The 18625-nt window shown below is 39.5% G+C and overlaps 1 protein-coding gene across 1 annotated transcript; it reads right to left on the reverse strand.

Moving 5' to 3' along the window:
• Positions 1-4023: 4023 nt before the first annotated feature.
• LOC133851514 (probable WRKY transcription factor 47) lies at positions 4024-11642 on the reverse strand. Its single transcript, XM_062287962.1, has 6 exons — positions 11209-11642; positions 11046-11123; positions 10773-10928; positions 7235-7585; positions 7031-7144; positions 4024-4822 (listed from the first exon to the last, which is right to left on the reverse strand). The coding sequence occupies exons 1-6, from the start codon at positions 11368-11370 to the stop codon at positions 4196-4198; spliced, it is 1488 nt and encodes a 495-aa protein (XP_062143946.1). The 5' UTR covers positions 11371-11642; the 3' UTR covers positions 4024-4195.
• Between the last annotated feature and the right edge of the window lie 6983 nt (positions 11643-18625).

Consider the following 18625-nt stretch of genomic DNA (forward strand, 5'->3'; position numbering starts at 1 on the left):
CTTCTCGTAGGTAGACATGAATAAAGCCTTACCCTTAAGGGCCTTGCTCAGGAAGGCTACTGGCTGTTTGTTTTGCATAAGCACAGCTCCAATACCTCCCCCACTTGCATCACATTCGATCTCAAAAGGCCGCGAAAAGTCCGGTAGAGCTAGGACCGACGCTTGAGTAACTACCTCCTTCAGGGCTTGAAAGGCTAACTTAGAGGGTTCACTCCAACAGAAAGAGTTCCTTCTCAACATAGCCGTTAGAGGGGCGGCTATAGTCCCATAGCCTTTAATGAACTTCCGGTAGTACCCTGTCAGCCTCAGAAATCCTCTTAGGGCCTTAATTTTCTTGGGAAGAGGCTAGTCTACCATGGCCCTAATTTTCCCCGGGTCGGCACACACCCCCTGCGCAGTAATGATGTGGCCTAAATACTCTACCTCGGCACACCCAAATGTGCACTTAGATAACTTGGCAAAGAGCTGATGTTGCAGCAAGATGTCCAGCGTAAGCCTCAAGTGAGTGATATGGGAGTTTATATCGCGGCTATACACCAATATGTCGTCAAAAAATACAAGGATAAACTACCGTAAGTAAGGTTTGAAAATTTGGTTCATAAGGCCCTGAAATGTTGATGGGGCGTTAGTTAGCCTGAAGGGCATAACTAAGAATTCGTAGTGGCCCTCATGGGTCCTAAAGGCGGTTTTAGGGATATCCTCCTCCACCACCTGAATTTGGTGGTACCCCGACCTTAGGTCCAGTTTAGAAAATACCCGAGCCCCCCACAACTCATCTAGAAGCTCATCGACAACGGGTATAGGAAACTTATCTTTTACCGTTACCTTGTTCAACGCCCGGTAATCCATGCACATTCGCCATGTGCCATCCTCCTTTCTCACCAAGAGGACCGGGGAGGAAAATGGACTATGACTGGGCCTGATGACACCCGAGTCCAGCAGCTCACGGATTATCTTTTCGATCTCCTCTTTCTGATAAAAGGGTAACGATACGGCCGGACCGACACGGGTTGCACCCCTGGAAGGAGCTTGATGGAGTGGTCATACGAATGGGGCGGTGGTAATCCCTTAGGGTCCTGAAAAACCGCTGCATATTCTCGAAGAATGCCCTTCAGTGGATCTGACAGTTGTAGCTCCCCTCCAAGAGATCCTGCGGCCCTTGATTAGCTGAACCGTGATGCGGTCTGTTCACCAGTTGCAACAACACACCCTTCTGTTCTTGTTTGGAAAGTTTGAACGAATCACCGCCCTCTAAGCTCACATTAGGCCCTTGTTGTAGACCGTGTAGAACACCTTTGTTCCATTTGTACTGAAATTCCATTTGGAGCGTAGTGAAATCCAATAGTATGGGCCCCAAAGTTCGGAGCCATTGTATGCCCAAAACCACATCACATCCGGCTAGAGGCAGGATGAACAGGTCAGTGCGGAACACTAGGCCTTGCATTTTGATTTCCACCTCCTTGCTACGGCCCGGACTAACAACTTCCTGCCCATTCGCAATCTGGACTGTAATTCCACCTTGTTCACCCGGGTGAAGATCTAAAGTGGTTGCTAATTTTGTATCCACAAAATTATGCGTGCTACCCGAGTCGATTAAAATGATCACCTGGTGAAACCGTAAGAACCCGACTATTCTCATGGTTTTTGGGCTGGGCGTGCCTGTGATGGCATTCAACGAGATCTCCGGAAATTCTTCCATAAAGAATTCTCCAAGATCCTCCTCTGTTGGGGTCTCCTGCATCTGGGGTTCGTCCTCCTTGTCCACTACCTCAATTAGGAAAAGTTTTGGGGCTTGACAGACGTGGCCTTGCTGCCATTTCATATCACAATAGTAGCATAACCCTCTCTTCCGCCGATCCTCCATCTGGGCCTGCGTAATCTTGTGAACAGGCACCAATGCTTGGCTTGGGTTGGAACCCCATTCCCGGGGTGGTCCATGTCGGACTGGAGGTAGGGTGTTGGGTCTTGTTGGACCGGGCAAGGTACCCTTATGAGGGGTGAAACTGCTGCCCTTAGCAATCCCAACCGGAATCTCGGTACTAAAGCCTCGATGGGACTGAGTAAATTGAGTAGAGTGCCAGATTGGACGGGTATTCTTGGCGGTAGTAATCACGCACTCTTCTTGAATCCAAGCAAGGGAATACGCATTCACCAAGCTCGTAGGGTGGAACATCCGGACTGGAAGCCGAATCTCATCCCTCAACCCGCCTAGGAAACAGCTTAACTTGTGGGACTCAGGTAGTTCGTGAACCTTGAGAGCCAGGGTATCGAACTTGTTTTTGTAATCCTCCAACGACCCCTCCTGCTTCAACTTAGACAATGTCTCCATAAGGTCATCGTATGGGCCTCGACCGAAGCGGATTTGAATTGCCGACGTGAACTCGTCCCACGATTCGACACTCTTACTGGTTTTAACCTCCTAGAACCATACCATTGCCTTCCCATCCATGTGGAAAGAGCAAATGGATAGCCGTTGGGCGTCCGGCGTGCCATAGTAGTAGAAAAACTGCTCAGCCCGGCAACACCACGTCTCCGGATCTTCCCCATCAAAACGGGGAAATTCCCATCGCACGGTTTTAGGCTTCAGTCCATCGTTAGAGCTAGAACCCTCCTGATAGGAGTTGCCACCCCCACTTTCGGTCTGGGTTGCATTTCCACCTTGCGTCCTCTGAGTGTAACGAGCCCCGTTAGGTCCCGATTGCCCAGCTTGCATGGCCTGGAGCATTTGTTGAATCTTCGCCAGCTCTGAGTGTAGATCATCGCGTGTCACCATTTGAGCTTGGACTGTAGTCAGCTGTTCATTCAAGTGAGTTACCTGGCCTTGTAATTGCGTCACCTGGGTCTGTTGTTCTTCAGCCATGGCGGAAGATCTGGTTTTCATAGGCTAAGGATCGGTGCTCTGATACCAATTGTAGAGAGTGGATTACTTTTTGAGTGAATTCAGGGAGAATTATGGAAATGATTGGATGGATAATGGATATTGTATTAACGAACTGCAGAACAATAAGAATGGCACAATTTGAGGTTGCCAGCCTCCAAGAACACTGTTCACAATTCTCAGCTAAAAAACCTAATTGTCTTTAAGAGGCCTTATATACTGGCCTACATGCTTACTTAACAAAACGCAACACTAAAACTATAAAACGCAGCTTTGGACATGCCTCCCAAAACGACACAGCCTATGGAATGAAACGTAGGAATGGGTAAGCTCTCCACGCACCGTTTTGAACCCCCCACCAAGCTGTCTAGCTGTTCCGCTCTTCTAGAGATCAACAACTCTTCTGCCACGTGTCAAGCAATCTTCGAACTCCTTCTCTCTTCTCGATTATTCCTTCAAAGTCTTCCTGCAAGTCTTCTCTTCCTGTCTCCTCAACCTTTCATCCTCAAGTTTCCATCTTTAGAGAGGTACCCGTGACAATTTCTGACTGCCTGCCTGCTTGGAGGCTGGGCTCAGGATGCCCATAAACCTTAAAACCTATAAAGGATCAAGCGCCTTGACGTTGTGGCTTGCATAATGCCATGACATGGCTTTTCATACATTAGTCAGCATATCCCAATTCTAAGTGATCGATACATGTGACCTCAACATGAAACTTGCTATAGTCGTCCACTTCACAGGTCACAAGGCTTAGAACACTTGTCATTGGAGGACATTGGCCGGATTTCCTCTTCTAAATATACTCAGTCCTCGTAATTATTAAAAATACGAGACAAATGGATCGATCACGAGACAACCGATTCAAAGTTCAGAATTTCTAAACTGACATGTTCAAAATGCATGTTATTTATACGCGTCAATTTAATAGATTGGACTGAAAGAAGGAAATTCTTCCAACTCAAACGGAAGGAAAACTATCTATTTCCAAATGTCACATTCTATGAAAGATTTAATTTCGTTCTCCAACGGTTTTCAATAAGATCTTGTTTTATTCCCCTCTTTTAGGATCCACATTGGTCGTCCACGGACACCTTACTCTCCGTTAGGATGGGTCCGGTTGGACTCAAAAATCAAACTGAAATAAATGTTTAAAGTGATGAATTGTATATTCTTTGATTGATTACATACCATGGTTTATAATATAGACAAAGAATTATAACATACCCTGTAGACTGTAGTTGCACGTGGGGAATACAAATTTACAACAGTACAAATAGCCATTGAAGATTACCGTTGAAAGTGATTTATTGTGGAGTACTAAATTGTGGAGAAAGTGTTGCAGGACTGAGGAAGTTGTGGGGAGCCAGGCATTTTAGAAGAAGGGTCGTCGTGCCCACCATGGCTATTGCTCTGAGTGGAACGCATGATAGAGGAAGCAGCGGCAGCTAGTGCTGCTGTGAAGTTATGGTCCGTGGCAATGGCTGCGCTGACCATATCCACCATGGAACGATGGTGCTTGTCTTTATCTGCTGGAAATAATGTCGGCAGCATAGATGACATGTACAAGGGATGCCCTGTGAGTTGCTGTGGATCACATCCATGCAACGGCGGAGGCGGAACGAAGGATGGGGAGGGTAGTGAGACAGATTGACGTTGGATCGATTGCGTGATGTGGTCATGAGGTGTGTGGGTTAAGTCGAGTGTGATTGTGGGATGTGGTGCGGAGGTGGAGAGGGTGGCCATGGTAGAGGGATACTTGGACATTAAGGCGAAGAGGCCAGAATTTGAGGGGCTAATGTTGGTGGTGGTTGAGCCGGAAAGTAGCATATTCACCGCTGCTGATGTTATGCTAGCCATGAACTTGGCCGATGGTGGGAGAGGGTGGTTATGGTTTCCTTCGTAGGTTGTTGTGAGGATAGACATATCCTCGGCACACCTTTGCACCTGTTGTGACATGCATCGAACGTATTCATGAGTTTAAAGAGAGAAAAAAAGATTAGGGTTAATTATGAAGCGAAAAAATTAGTATTGTGCTGGGTTTAATAGCAGGTACTTGAAAGCATGAACTATATATTATACATAATCTTAAGGGAAAAATGCAAAATTAGTTTATGTTGTTTGCATCTTTATAGAATCAATCCCTTTGGCATGAATTTTATAGAATAGATCCTCATATATGGTTTGTTTTTGTATAAAAATGATCATTATGTAAGCATTTATAGAGAAAGTTAATGCATACGTGGTGAATTAGACACATCATTACTAATGATATATATATATATATATATATATATATATATATATATATATATATCAGTTCATGTTAACACCACATGTGATCACTAGACGAATAAATTAATGACATGTGGCTCATATCTGACAAACTAACACGCCATGTGTTAATCATACATTTCACTTGGCAATTTTCTTTACTATATTACAAATCTATCCTACATAAAAAAAATTTAAAAAATAAAAGCAAAAAGAAAAAGAAGCGCCCCCCCCCCCCCCCCCCCCCCACAAGAGTGTTGTGAAATACCCCTCTTGATGTAGGACACACCTGAATAATGATCGCTAGACCTCCATCCAAGTAGTGATCAGCAAGCCATATTCGAGAAGCGATCTCCGAGGGTTCAATCAAGAGGCGATCGCCAAGGGTAAGCGATCCCGACAGGCGATCGAGACCAAGAAGGAAGGCGCGGATAAAACGTGAACAACTGGAGCATTAATGGTGATAATCTAAGCAGAGCAGACGTGACCATCAAGTTGGAGATTTTATTTGATTTTATTCTGTCTAATAATTAAGACTTTATTTCCTTTCCTTAGTATGATTTAATTATTTATTTTCTTAACTAGGATTAGGTTTACTTTCACTACGTACTAAGAGTGTGTTTACTTTCACTACAAGTATTTCTCTAATATTTATACATGAGTCTGTGATGCAAAGGATGACTATTGAATTATTATAAAATCTAAGAGTTTCTCAAACACTCTGCATAATTTATTGTTCCTTTAAGCCTTAGGGTTTGTTTTATCTTTTGGTCAGAAGACACAAATGCTTCTGATTGTTGTTACCAAGTCTTCCGTTACGTCACCTCTCCCATAAGGGCGGCCATATTTTTACCATATCAGATGAGGAATGGTCGCCCCTCTCCAGTTGATCGTCAAGGCCTAGGCATGGAACTTTGGCAATTCAATGGGACAACGGAGCTTCCAAGACAATGACCTCCTTTCAAACGAAGCAATGTCATGCGAAGGACGAGGAGGAAAATTTCTTGGTAAAGAAGTTGTTGATGGAGAGACTGATTTTGGAGAATTCATAATCATGAGGTTTTCGAGGAGCAAGTGTCCTTGAGGCTAGACAGAGAGGCTCAGCTCGAGACCGAGGACTTGCACAAGTAGTTCTTGTTATTACAGTTGGAATTGATGGTAGCGAAGTTGGTGGTGCTAGTGAAATTCTTGGTGGGCAAGTCCGGGATCGAAGAGGATGAGGACTTGAAGGACTTGTGGGGCTCAAAATCAGCTATTTTGGGGGGCTTTGATCGTGTTTGTGCCCTTATTTGTTTTGCACATTGGAATTGCAAAGGAATTGGTGGTTCAATTTGGGCTTGATGGCCGAGCTAAATTGCATCGGTTGTGGTGGCTTATCATAGTAGAGAATACCTGATCATCCTCACTCCTTAGGGAGGGCCTTGGCTGTCCTAGATGAGGGGCGGTCGGCCTTATAGATGGTAGATGGCTGACCACTCCTTTGTGGGGGGAGGCCAATCAACACTCTTATTTTGTTTTTGTTTTTTATTTTATTTTATTTTATTTAGGGTATATTTGTAATTTAGGTTAAATTGTCACGTGGAACATATAATTGTCACATAATGCGTCAGATTGATATGAGTCATGTGTCATCAATTTATTGGTCCAACAACCAAATGTGCTAATATGTACATAGACTAATATACACGCGTGTTGATATATCATTAGTGTAAACTATAGATCTATTCTAAAAAATTCAAACCTTATGGACTGATTTTGTAAAGATGCAATGAACTGATTTTACATTTTCTCCTAATCTTAAAGCCAAAGTTTAGTGTTGCTGAGCAGATAATTAATTCGAATATATATATATATATATATATGAAAGATTATTCTAATTACCTGCTTACGAACTGGACACCCAATGGCCATGGTGCAACGGTAGTAAGCACGTGGACAAGGGTTACCCTTTGCCATCTTCTGTCCATATTTCCTCCATTGGCATCCATCGATCATCTGAAAAACCAAAATATTTCTTCCGTCTTATATTAGTTCATGTAATCATGCATGTAAAAAGAAAGAAGAAAAGAATGAAAAAGATCCTACCAAAGGGGCATCTGATCGAGCTCTTATGGACACCCTTGCCTTCTTACAAGAAACATGAGATGGTATATTGTCCCCCTGACCTTGGGATGTATAATCAACACCACCTTCATCGTCTCTGTCTCTGGACATACGTTTCCTTCCATTAATATTGAGGATCATATGATCATGATCCATTTCCTTTGATATTACTTCGACCATCTTCTTTTCTGGAGAAGCCACTCTTTCTTGTGTCCTGTCGTCTGAGTGGGAAGGCTCATTAATATCCAATACTGAACTAGATGGCACTGGCTCGTCTTTGGACTGCCTGCTGGGTTGCCACAAACCATCTATTTGATCATTTCTCTCATCCTTCTGATTTAAACATGGTGTAACGACGTACTCATTAGTTTCTTTCTCTTTTTTTTTTTTTTTTTTTTGGGTGAATAATAACATTACTTTGAACTTTGAATGGTACAATATGAAGTAAAATCGCCGCTAGCTACATTTGTAGTACTATCACTTCAAAAGAATTAGACAAATTACAATTAAAGTTTCTTTAAATAATTTATATAGCTCAATCGGGCCTAATAAAAAACCAAAATGAGACTTACCACGATCACCCAATGTACGTAGAACAAACTTTTTTGGGTGTCATAGATGATCAAATTGTCTTGAAAAGATTATGTAAATAAAAGAAAATGGACCATATATATAAATGGTCGCCTCATTCAAGTTGCAAGAGTAATTACAAGATATACTACAAGTGTCTTGTCTAAATATCTATATGATTCATAAGATGCATGCATACATACATTCCTTGAGCAACAGTGAGAGGTACGGTATGGAAAGTTATCCAAAAGTACGAAGTTTTCCCTTCACTACAATGATAGGTAATATCGCTGGCCCTTTTATGGGCCCTTGGCTACCCTTCTAGCCTCAGCTGCCCACAAGGCCTGTGGCTCGTGGGACCTTATGATCTTCAGCTCACAATTCCTTAATCCATGGAGGGAACAGGTGACCCCCGAGCATAATGCTAGTCGACAGACATCCGCCGAGGGGCGACACTCTAGGGATCTGTTGGCCACTGGCCGCATGATATAAACCTTGAGTGTGGCCGGGGGTTGGTGGTGGCTTTGCCTTTGACCGAAGCACCTGTATATGGCAGGCGATCCTTACAAGGCAAGTCATTGACTAACTCATCAAATACGGACTTTCACACCATATCAGAAGAAGATCCTTTGAGATAAGATAAATGCTACATATTCTAAAAATTTTCTCCAAAGTTTGGTTCCCAAATGATGTGTTACAATCTCATGTGATCTATCATTTTGGGAAATGTATCACAATCTCATAGGATTGAAACACATAATGGTCTATTTGGATAGAGAGAAGAAATCTTATTCTTTTCGGGTTTTTTTTTTTTTTTTTCAAAACCCGAGAACCCGCATTCAACCGGCCAAAAACCCGAATTTTAACCCGAATTTCATTACTTAAGAGAGTCAGAAATCTCGCCCATTCCGCAATACGATTGGAAAACCAATGTTCAGTTCTCGACTTCCCACGCCATAAATGCTACGAAAATCAAACATCATTTACGTCAAGTTTTCACCTTTTCCCACCTGCTGCATCAGAGGTAAAGATGCCACAGGGATATACACGGTGTAAAACTTGTACACCATATTCTAGTTTCACTTAATTTGAGCCTTTGGATGCGTAAACTGTAGACTATTTTTCATCCGATCCGTCCAATGGATTCAAACATCGTCCATGTGCCCACACCCTATAACTCTCCATTTCAAAATTATTAAAAATTAAATAAATATACTTATTTTTTTAAAAAAAAAATTAAAATTAAAATTAAAAAAAAAAAAAAAAAAAAAAGAAGAACAAAGCAAGGGGTGGCCCAGCCACCCCTTGCTTTGTTCCTTTTCTTTTTTGTTTTTTGTTTTTTTTTTTAATTTTAATTTTTTTTAAAAAATATGTATATTTATTTATTTTTGAATAAATTTATTTTTTATTAGAATTTACTTTTCAAACGGCCTTTACATCAAATGCTCTCCTTTTTCCACCTACTGCGTCAAACATCATTGTTGCCATATTTTTTAAATTTTATAATTAATTTAAATTAAGTATGAAATTTTCCTTTTAAAAGTCATTTTTTAATTATTATATTTATTTCAATCATAATTCTATACTACTTTTCATAACACCAATCATTATACATAACTTTTCATACCTTCAATCATTTCTAATCATTTCCTACCATTAAAAAACAATACTTTTCAATCTCAAAAATTCAACACCCAAACACAATTTCAAAAAAAACTCTAAACTCTATTTGCCTAGAAATTCGTAAAGAGAATAAGAATTCAATTCTGATTCTAAAAATTCAATACCTAAACACACCATTAGCATTTCTCTTGAGATAAATACCAGAAAGGAAAGGGATCCCCAAGAACCCACCATATTCCTTATGAGGGGGTTTGACCACCTGTACTCTCATTTACAGGCAGTCTTACCTTAAAGAGAAACGCACTACAAAGAAGGGCATAAATCCTTGGTTAAAGCCTTAAAGGTATGTACAACACACCCCTTCTCTAGTGCCTTATAGCTAAACCCCTTCCAAGAAAACTCGATTGACTTAAGCATTGGAGTGTCCTTGCTGGTATCATGCGTCGACGAGCCACCCTTTGCTCCTTTGTTTTGTAGGTACTTCAAGCTATGCTAGGGGCCAACAATCAAACATTTTTGTTTCAGAGGCCAAACAACCCTTGGAGAAGGGATTAATATCATGGTGGTCAGCATGCTTTCTGTTAGGAATAGTTATACCATGCGCATCGAGTTTTTTGGTGAGCCCGTTAATATAGCATATATATTGAGACACTGCTTAACCCAAAGCTTACACTTTTGTGTTTGAGCCCAACTATATTCTAATAATCCCTCACACTTATGATGGATATATTTTTAATATGGGACTCAAATCTTTCTATACTAACACATGTATACTTGATACTTATTACTCAAAAAAAAAAAATGTAGACTCAATACTTTTTGATTTAAGAAGCAGGATCCATTTATGCTGATCATAAATTAAAAACGTTAGTTCTTTGAATTTTGCCTTAACCTCAAAACTCCAATCAATACTGACTTACATGCATATGCATACGTCTTAGGGTCCGTTTGGGTTTGCGATTTCAAAAAGTGCGATTTAAAATAACGATTTTAAAATGTGCGATTTGAAAAAAGTGATTTTTAAAAACGCAGTTAAGCGTTTGGCAAAATCACAGTTTAGCCTTTAAAATCGCGAATTTACCTTTTAAAATTCTGCGTTTTCAAAAAAGCATCATCTTATCTGCGATTTGAAAAAGCAGATTTTCTGCGTTTTCAAATCGCAATTTTTAAAAACGCAGTTCCCAAACGATCTATGTTCTGCGATTTGGTTTAAAATCGCACTTATTGTTTATGAAATCGCAATTTTAAACGCACCCTTAATATGTATTAGTATTTGTAGTAGTTGAAGTTAGAGCTAATTAGGAAACGACAACAAACCAAATTTTACCGGCAGATAATTATTAATGCGGGCCGCTGGTTGTCGCATTGCCAAACGTAGGTAACTCCGAAGATCTGTGTACTTCTTGGTCGCCCGATCCAACATGCCCATCAGATTCCGATTTTCCTCCTTTAACTGCTCAAGCTTCACCCGTACCATGCTCAACTAAACAGCATATGAAATACGTACGATAAAAGACTTGGTTTTCTTTTCTTTTCTTTTCTTTATTTTCAAAAAAAAAAAAAAAAACAAAGATCTTATAGATCATCGAAGGGCACTCACTTGGACTACGGGTTGCTCGTCAATTTTACATCTCTGCCCGACGTTATTCAGGTCAAGAAGTTCTTTCAATCCGGCCGCCTGAAAAAGATTACCATCCTGTTAGATATAGCAACGTTCCCAACAAAATATCAACTTTTTCGCAGCACTTCATACATGCACTTACATCAATAGTCGATGGTTCCTCTGGTGTCAGTGACGTCGGTGGTATTTCTGGTGGCCTTTTCTGATCAGCTACCTCGCAATGATTTGCGGCCGAAAAGAAGTCAAATTCTTTGATATTCTCTACTGAAGTTGGCTCATGGCGGCCGGAGTGCGATGATCTCATGTTACCGGAGTTTCAGATGATCAAAATTTGTAGACTTTGAAGAACAATATTGACGGCAAAAGAGGGACTATATATATAGCTACTCCAGTAGTCTTTTGAAGTCTTCTTCTCCATTTAACGAAGACTTCTTCATCTTTTGAAAAACAAAAAAGAAAAGAAAAGAAATTAATAAATAAGGGTTGGGAGTAGATAAGAAACTTCCTTTGTGACCAAGATTAATTCTTGACTTGGAGAGAAGACTTCGAAGCTGTTTGGGTCGATCGCGTGGAAAACAAGGGTGGCACGCTAGCTAGCTGCAGGCTAATATAAACAAGTTGGCGTTGTACTGTTGTTGATGTTCTCTTTTGAGAGGTATGGATGAAAGACACTGCGCACGTCCGCGCGCCTTCTGAGGTCAACGCTCGACCCCAGCTGCCATGCTCTCTCTCTCCCACAACCACCCTCATGATTTGAGTAATATTTGATTAGATATGATAAGATTATAATTTTTGTATAATCCAAATAATTTTTTTTTGTTTAAAATTAATCATTAGATGTTTAAGACTAGGAAAACAGATCTGATAGTTAGTTTAGTTTGAAAAAAATGTTGTACAAGAGCAGTACAAAAGTTATAAATGTATTATATTTTTGTTTGATATGTCCACCTAAATCTTGAAAGTAGAGATTGAGGAAAAAGGTGTCACAAAGAAGGCTCTTTGTTAGGGGTGGGCAAAAACTCGTTGACCTACCTCGAAAATTCCAATTTTTAGATTTTTTTTTTTTTTTCTCGGATACGGTTCCAAAAACTGTAGACCCGTGCAGGGCGGGGCGGGTTGCGGATTTGAGTTTTTTAAAACCCCGGAGACCCGCCCCACCCCACATGAAGAAAATTATAAAACAAAAAACCCCTTAACTGCATAAGTTCATAACCCTAGCGCCGCCCCTCTTCATTTTTTAATTCTTTTCTTCCTAGTTCCTACCATTTAGCCCTAGCGCTGCAACCCGCACCCCGTCCCCATTCTCCGTCCTCCGTCCTCTTCTCTTCATTTTGGTAATGACAGGCATTGGTAGCCGATCCATCTCTCATTCGCTTGGCCTTGTTGTTGGTTGGGATCTCTCATTTGCTTGGTCGTCTATGGGATTCTAGAACGTTGAGAGTAGATCTCTCTTCATCTTCCACTTCTTCGCCCAAACCCACCCTGCCCCGCTGAACCCGCACCCCTGCCCTACGTCCCCCCCGCCCCGCACGAACCCGCCCTATTGCGGATTCCCATTCTTTTATGCAGATTGTGGGTGAAAAATTCACAACCCACAAGAGTGCGTGGCAGGGGCAAAAAGGGAGAAAATCTGCCCCGCCCGTGCCCACCCCTAGTCTTTGTCACTCTTGATAGGAACAGAAGAAACAAAAGAAGAAGAAGTGAGAATGCTATCAAATGCATGGTGGGAAGCGGCCCATCTAGCTATATGTTTGCACTAAAATTGGCACATTTAGAAATTTTCAAAACCTTCCATTCCAAGATGGAGAGCAACTGGTGTTGGATATCAGCAATTAAGGGTGGGCAAAACCTGCCCTGCCTTGTTTAGACCGGTTTTAGGCTTAAAATTCGCGGTTATGGGTCCAGGTTTTGTAAGAATGTGCAAGGTGGGGCAGGTTGCGAATATACAAATTTTAAAACCCCGGATACTCACTCCACCCCGCCCCACAACCCTTAAAGGACCTAAAACAAACCCTAACCCCTCTTTGTTCTTCATTTTCCCTTGCGCCGCGTAAGTGCTTAACCTAAAAAATGAGTCCCTCTCCCTTCGTCATTCTGATTTCTGAGGAAGAGCCCCTCAGTTTCCTTTTTTCCTTCACCCCCTCACCCTCTTTAAAGAGAGACAGAAAGAGTTACAGAGAATCAAAGATTAAGGAGGACAAAGGAGTCCAAGCCCTTCTTCCTTGCTTGCCTTCGCCACCATATGCGGCGTTGTTTCGGGGGTGATCAGGTACGGCGTGATGCAGGTCACCAACCTGCAACCATGCGGCTACACTGTTCACTAGTCGGGCCATGAGTAAGGGTTTCAAAACCCGCAAGTGTGAGTTTGGGAGCCAAAATGGCTGAAATCCGCCTCGTGCCCACCCTTATCAACAATAACCGATTCAGTGTTTCAATCAGAAAAAAGAAGAGGGTCATTGATACTATACACAGTGTACTACCTATCGTACTATCATACTGTATTCGACTATAAATACGCTTGGTTATTGTATATTTTAGCTTTGTGTTGTAGAGTTTCCCCTTAGGGCTCGTTTGGTTTGCGGAATAGACCCTAGGAATGGAATAACTATTCCTATGGAATAGTCATTCTTATGTTTGGTATGGGTCTATTCCTTGGAATACCCATTCCCTTACGAAAATGAATAATCAAAAATGAAAGGAATAGCTATTCCAATGGGAATAGACTAGATTTTCCAAAAAAACACAATTAATTATTTTTTATTCTCTTTCAGTTTCTTTTTTTTTTTTTTAAAAAAAAGGGCGAAAAATCGAAACCCCACCCCCTTAACAGTGGCTGACCACCAATGGGTGGTCGGCCAGCCACAAATGGCTTTGGGGGTGGTCGCACCACCCCCGGGGCGATTTGGGGGTGGCACAGGCCACCCCCATAGTCACTCGGGGGTGGCCTGGCCACCCCGGGCGACCACTCCGGGGGTGGCTGACCACTAATTGTGGTTGTCGGCCACCCATAGTTTTCAATTTTTTTTTTTTTAATTTTTTAATTTAAGTTTTTTTTTTTTAATTTATTATTTTTAAAATTTATATAATGTGGGGTTTTTTTAGTAATTTTGATTATATTCCAATTAATGTATATTAGTTGTTACCAAACTAAAGATTAAGAATAATCATTCCATTCCATCAGCTTCTATTCCTAGGAATAGTTATTCCTTTTCCTAATGGAATAGTCATTCCGCAAACCAAACGAGGCCTTAGTGTTGCAAATTCTTTTGTATATTTCAGTTGCACGTCATGTCTCACCTACCCGCACATGTGCCCTTGTTTTCAATTTTCAATCAAACGAACTTATGTCTCGATCGACTGAACCCCCCCCCCCCCCCCCCCCCCAATGTACATTATTTTAAGTCTTAAATACATCATTTGCTTAAGTATCCTCTTTGAGTATCAATATTTCATATCATGTATTTTATACTATTTTTCACCTATTATTTTTAGTTCTATACTTTGATATTTCGAAGCGGGGCATTACACCTCTCATCCTCTTTGTCCTTATCAAGCGGCCACTTGTCTTCTTTTGGCCGCTTGATGATGGTGGCCACCTCAAGTGGTCACTGACTTTTCAGAGTCGGCGTCAATTCAAAAATTACTTTTGTTGGAGGTGGCGTGGAAGGTTTTTTTATTCTTTTGACTTCATTGGAGGCGGAAGCCAAAAAGGAAATGGAGTCGATGCCCACCCTTAGAGAGAGTGAGAGTGAGGCTTCATGTATTTCATTATTAGTTTGCTTATTGAAAATGCTATATGTGTGCAATTTTTTCCTCCTATTTTGCTAACAAATACCTAAGAGTACTAACATCAGCTTTCTTAAAACTCATTTTATTTTTTAAATGTAGGGATTCTTTTTTTTAAAAAAAAAAAAAAAAAAACACATGAAACAAATTCTCTTTATGTTCCCTAAACCAAGAGAACACTAAGGGAACCAACAGTGTACCCTAAATCTACTAATCTAGGGTAATACTTTTGCTTCTCTTAACATTGTTTTAGTATAAAAATATTTTCTCTTTCTTCACTTTTCTCTAACATTTATTTGAAAAAATATTTAAATGACATAGGAAAATTATAAGAGAAGCTATTGCGGAGTTTATTTAAATATGGAAACGAAAAGTAGTTTGAATTCCTAAATTTAAGGAAAATCTAAGAAATGTTGTTGTTAATGCTCTAACAGGATGAATTTTGGCAAATATTATGTAAACCTAATGAAGCACAAAAATTACCTATTGCATGGAACAATTGACTAGAAAATTCTTCATAAGCAATACCATACCTTTGATATTTTGCAATAGTTTTCGTAATATATTAGTTATGATTCACCGGGCTAAATAAGAAGCACATAAATTGTTGGAGGATATTATATTGAATTTAAAATCCATATATGGATGAGTAATTCTAGGAATCATTTTTTTTTTTTTTTTTTTGCTATCTTTTTATCCTCTTAAAATTGATATGGCTTTTAAATTACTATTAGCTTTGAGATAAACCACTATTGAATTTTGATCCAATAATTTTTTAAAAGTCAAATCAACTTTGAGATGATACAAATAAGAATGTTGAGATGAAAGGCTTCTAAACTTATTTGAAAATAATAATAATAATAATAATAATAATAAAACATTGAAGAATGAAATGACTTGAAAACTTATTTAAATGACTTTAAATATTCAATTTTTTAAAGGAAAAAGGAGCAAAAAGACCTTTCAACGAATTAAGATCCCCTTTCAACATGGTATAGATAGAGCAGTTAATGTAATGTCCATATTTCAACCATAAGCAGTTAAAGGAGGCTATTTATATAAATGCATGAGATCTCAATTATAAAATGACACGGCACTATATGCACGGTTAGATACAATAAAACAAAATATTGATTATAAAATGAAATATAGTCATTATTAAACTATTTGTTGGATGGAACTTTTGATCATATTATATGAAAATCAATTGGTGTCCAATGAAAGAAGTTAAAGTCTTTTATGACATTTAAAATCGCACCCCGCAAGACATATTGCAAGACATATTTTAAGAGCAGTGCATGTGAGTAGAGCGGCATTATTGTACCCAACGCTATTAAAATGTCATTAATTAGAATAATTAATAAGCAATAACAGGGTTAGAATAGACAGGTAAATCTAATTTTTATTGGTCGAGATGTTGAAAATGTGGTCAAGCTGTCGTTAGCAAACCAATTACAAAAGTCCAGGTTCCATGTGAAGGATTCTTTACTCCAACAAGGGTTTGACAAACAGACCTATTAACAGAGACAAAGTACCAGTCCAGCCATAAGTCATGATCATAATTAATCACCTTAATTAATTAAGCTGAAAAAAAAAAATTGAAATCCCAACTGTTTCTGCGTATCGATAGTAAGAAGAAGGAACCTATCATTTTCCTGAAGAATATTCTATTCAAACTTGGACTGCACTGACAAAATTTGTTCTCCTTTTGCACAGTTTAAAGTATTCAAATCTTGTCTATTGCCGGCCGCCCCATTGTTCAACACGCTTTCCTTTATATTGGACCTCTTTGTCGGTGATTCAAACTTCCCCTTCTAGATTTTCTTATGTTCTGATCAATACACAAGAGTAAAAGAGATGGAAAATGCTCTACTTTTTATTTTTTATTTTTTTTCTTCAAAAGTGGTTTTTGTTGGAAAATATTTTCAATAGTTAGTAAATGGACTTGACAACCCAATTCGGACTCATTTACTATTTATGGTCCCAAAGAAAGCTGGTTATACGGTCCGTTAACCGGGCCCATCAATTCACCAAAAAGGTTAGGCTGCATGATCCACGTACTGCGTGGCAGAACCAAGCTCATCCAGAAGTAGTGCGTAAGAAGCCACAAAGAATTGAGATCCCGAGATACTCGGAACGTGTCTTGAGAACATTGAAGTCTACGTTCTGGATACATAGCAACCTCATGTTCTAGAACGTGGGTACACATGATCCGGATGAGCGAAGACATACAGGTCAGACACGTGGAAGCCCATGTTCTGGGTGCAGGAAGACCCACAATCTGGATGTGTGGAGATCCCACAATCTGGGTAATGGGAGACCCACATTCAGATAATCAAGTCCCTGCTATTTTAGGAAAAACCAATTCTCACCCTTACTATAAATACCCACAAACATCCAACTATAGTCTACTTGAAATTATTCTGATTAAGGCATTAATACACATTCTCTCATATTCTTATGAGAATTGACTTAAGCATCGGAATGAAACTAGCTGACACTCCTGGCAAGCACCCTTACTGACCTCTACTGTTTTGCAGGAATTCTAAGAAGAACTTTCAAGAAGCTTGTGCTACCAATTGGAAACTGTTTAAACAGTTTTAAATGATGTGTGGTGATACATTTTTTAAAATAGTAGATCTCATCTATAATTGTCACATCATTTGAGAATGAACTTTTAGGAAATAAATTTGGTAAGTGTAAATGGATTCCCACGTCACATCTTGATTAATATCGCTACATATTTGGCACATAAAGGAGGAGTTATCGATCATCCTTGGATCAAAATTCAATAGTAAGCTATCATACATCTAATGGTAATTTTAAAAAGTAGAGTAAATAAGCGTCTAATATGTAATGCACGTGTACCTTGCCATGTTAGCCCAACAAGTTATCGATCATCTTGATAGGATGGTGCCGACTAGGGGTGTACATGCGGGTGGATATTAACCGTCCGTATCCATTATCTGCAACTATCTGTAATTCGCACATACGGATGCAGTTAGTAAAAACCATTATCCGTATATCTCCAATATGTAATGCATGTGTACCCTACCATGTTAGCCCAACGAGTTATCGATCATCCTAATAGGAAGGTGCAGACTACGGGTGTACATGCGAGCAGATATTAACTGCATGTATCTGTTATCCGCAGCTATCCGTTATTTGCACTTGCAATTAGCGAAAACCGTTATTTGCATACCTTTTATATATATATATATATATATATATATATATATTGTGAGGAGGTTTTGTAGATGATTTGATTAGTTGTGTTGCTTTCTTGTGTAACATTTGAGCAAAAAGTAAAAATAATGTGAAATTAATATATATTCAAAACATTAAGGTTTAAAAAAAGTGGGGGGGAGAAACTTCACTTATAACCTATGATCTTTCATCACTTTTGAAAAAATGTACCCAAACTTTAAAAAGTGTTAATTTATCCATCTTTCAATTTTTTTCAATTTCAATCATCCGTTTGAATTTTTTGTTAAATCCTATCAAAATTTTAAAAATATCCCTATTTTTTTTGGGGGGGGGGGGGGGGGGGGGAAATTGATAGGAATTAGATATTAGTTGGAATTTATTAGAATTTACAAAAACACCATGCTTGAATCTTTTAAAATCTTTAATTTTTAATTTTTTACGATAAACACAAAATGCTCAAAAGACCCATTACTTAATATACGAATAGCTGATACTAATCGCAATAATATCATAGATGTGATTAGTTACAAAACCATCACGCGGATATGAATTTCTAGAAGTGATAT

The sequence above is a fragment of the Alnus glutinosa genome, chromosome 1 (genome assembly GCF_958979055.1).
Source record: "Alnus glutinosa chromosome 1, dhAlnGlut1.1, whole genome shotgun sequence".
NCBI lineage: Eukaryota > Viridiplantae > Streptophyta > Magnoliopsida > Fagales > Betulaceae > Alnus > Alnus glutinosa.

Bases quoted from the DNA above. Each gene is read 5' to 3' on its own strand.
- LOC133851514 (XM_062287962.1), bottom strand. From the start codon at position 11,370: ATGAGATCATCGCACTCCGGCCGCCATGAGCCAACTTCAGTAGAGAAT. The intron at 11,124-11,208 runs GTAAGTGCATGT...AATCTTTTTCAG, and splicing joins AGGAACCATCGACTATTGAT to GCGGCCGGATTGAAAGAACT. The intron at 7,145-7,234 runs GTAGGATCTTTT...TTGGTTTTTCAG, and splicing joins CTCGATCAGATGCCCCTTTG to ATGATCGATGGATGCCAATG.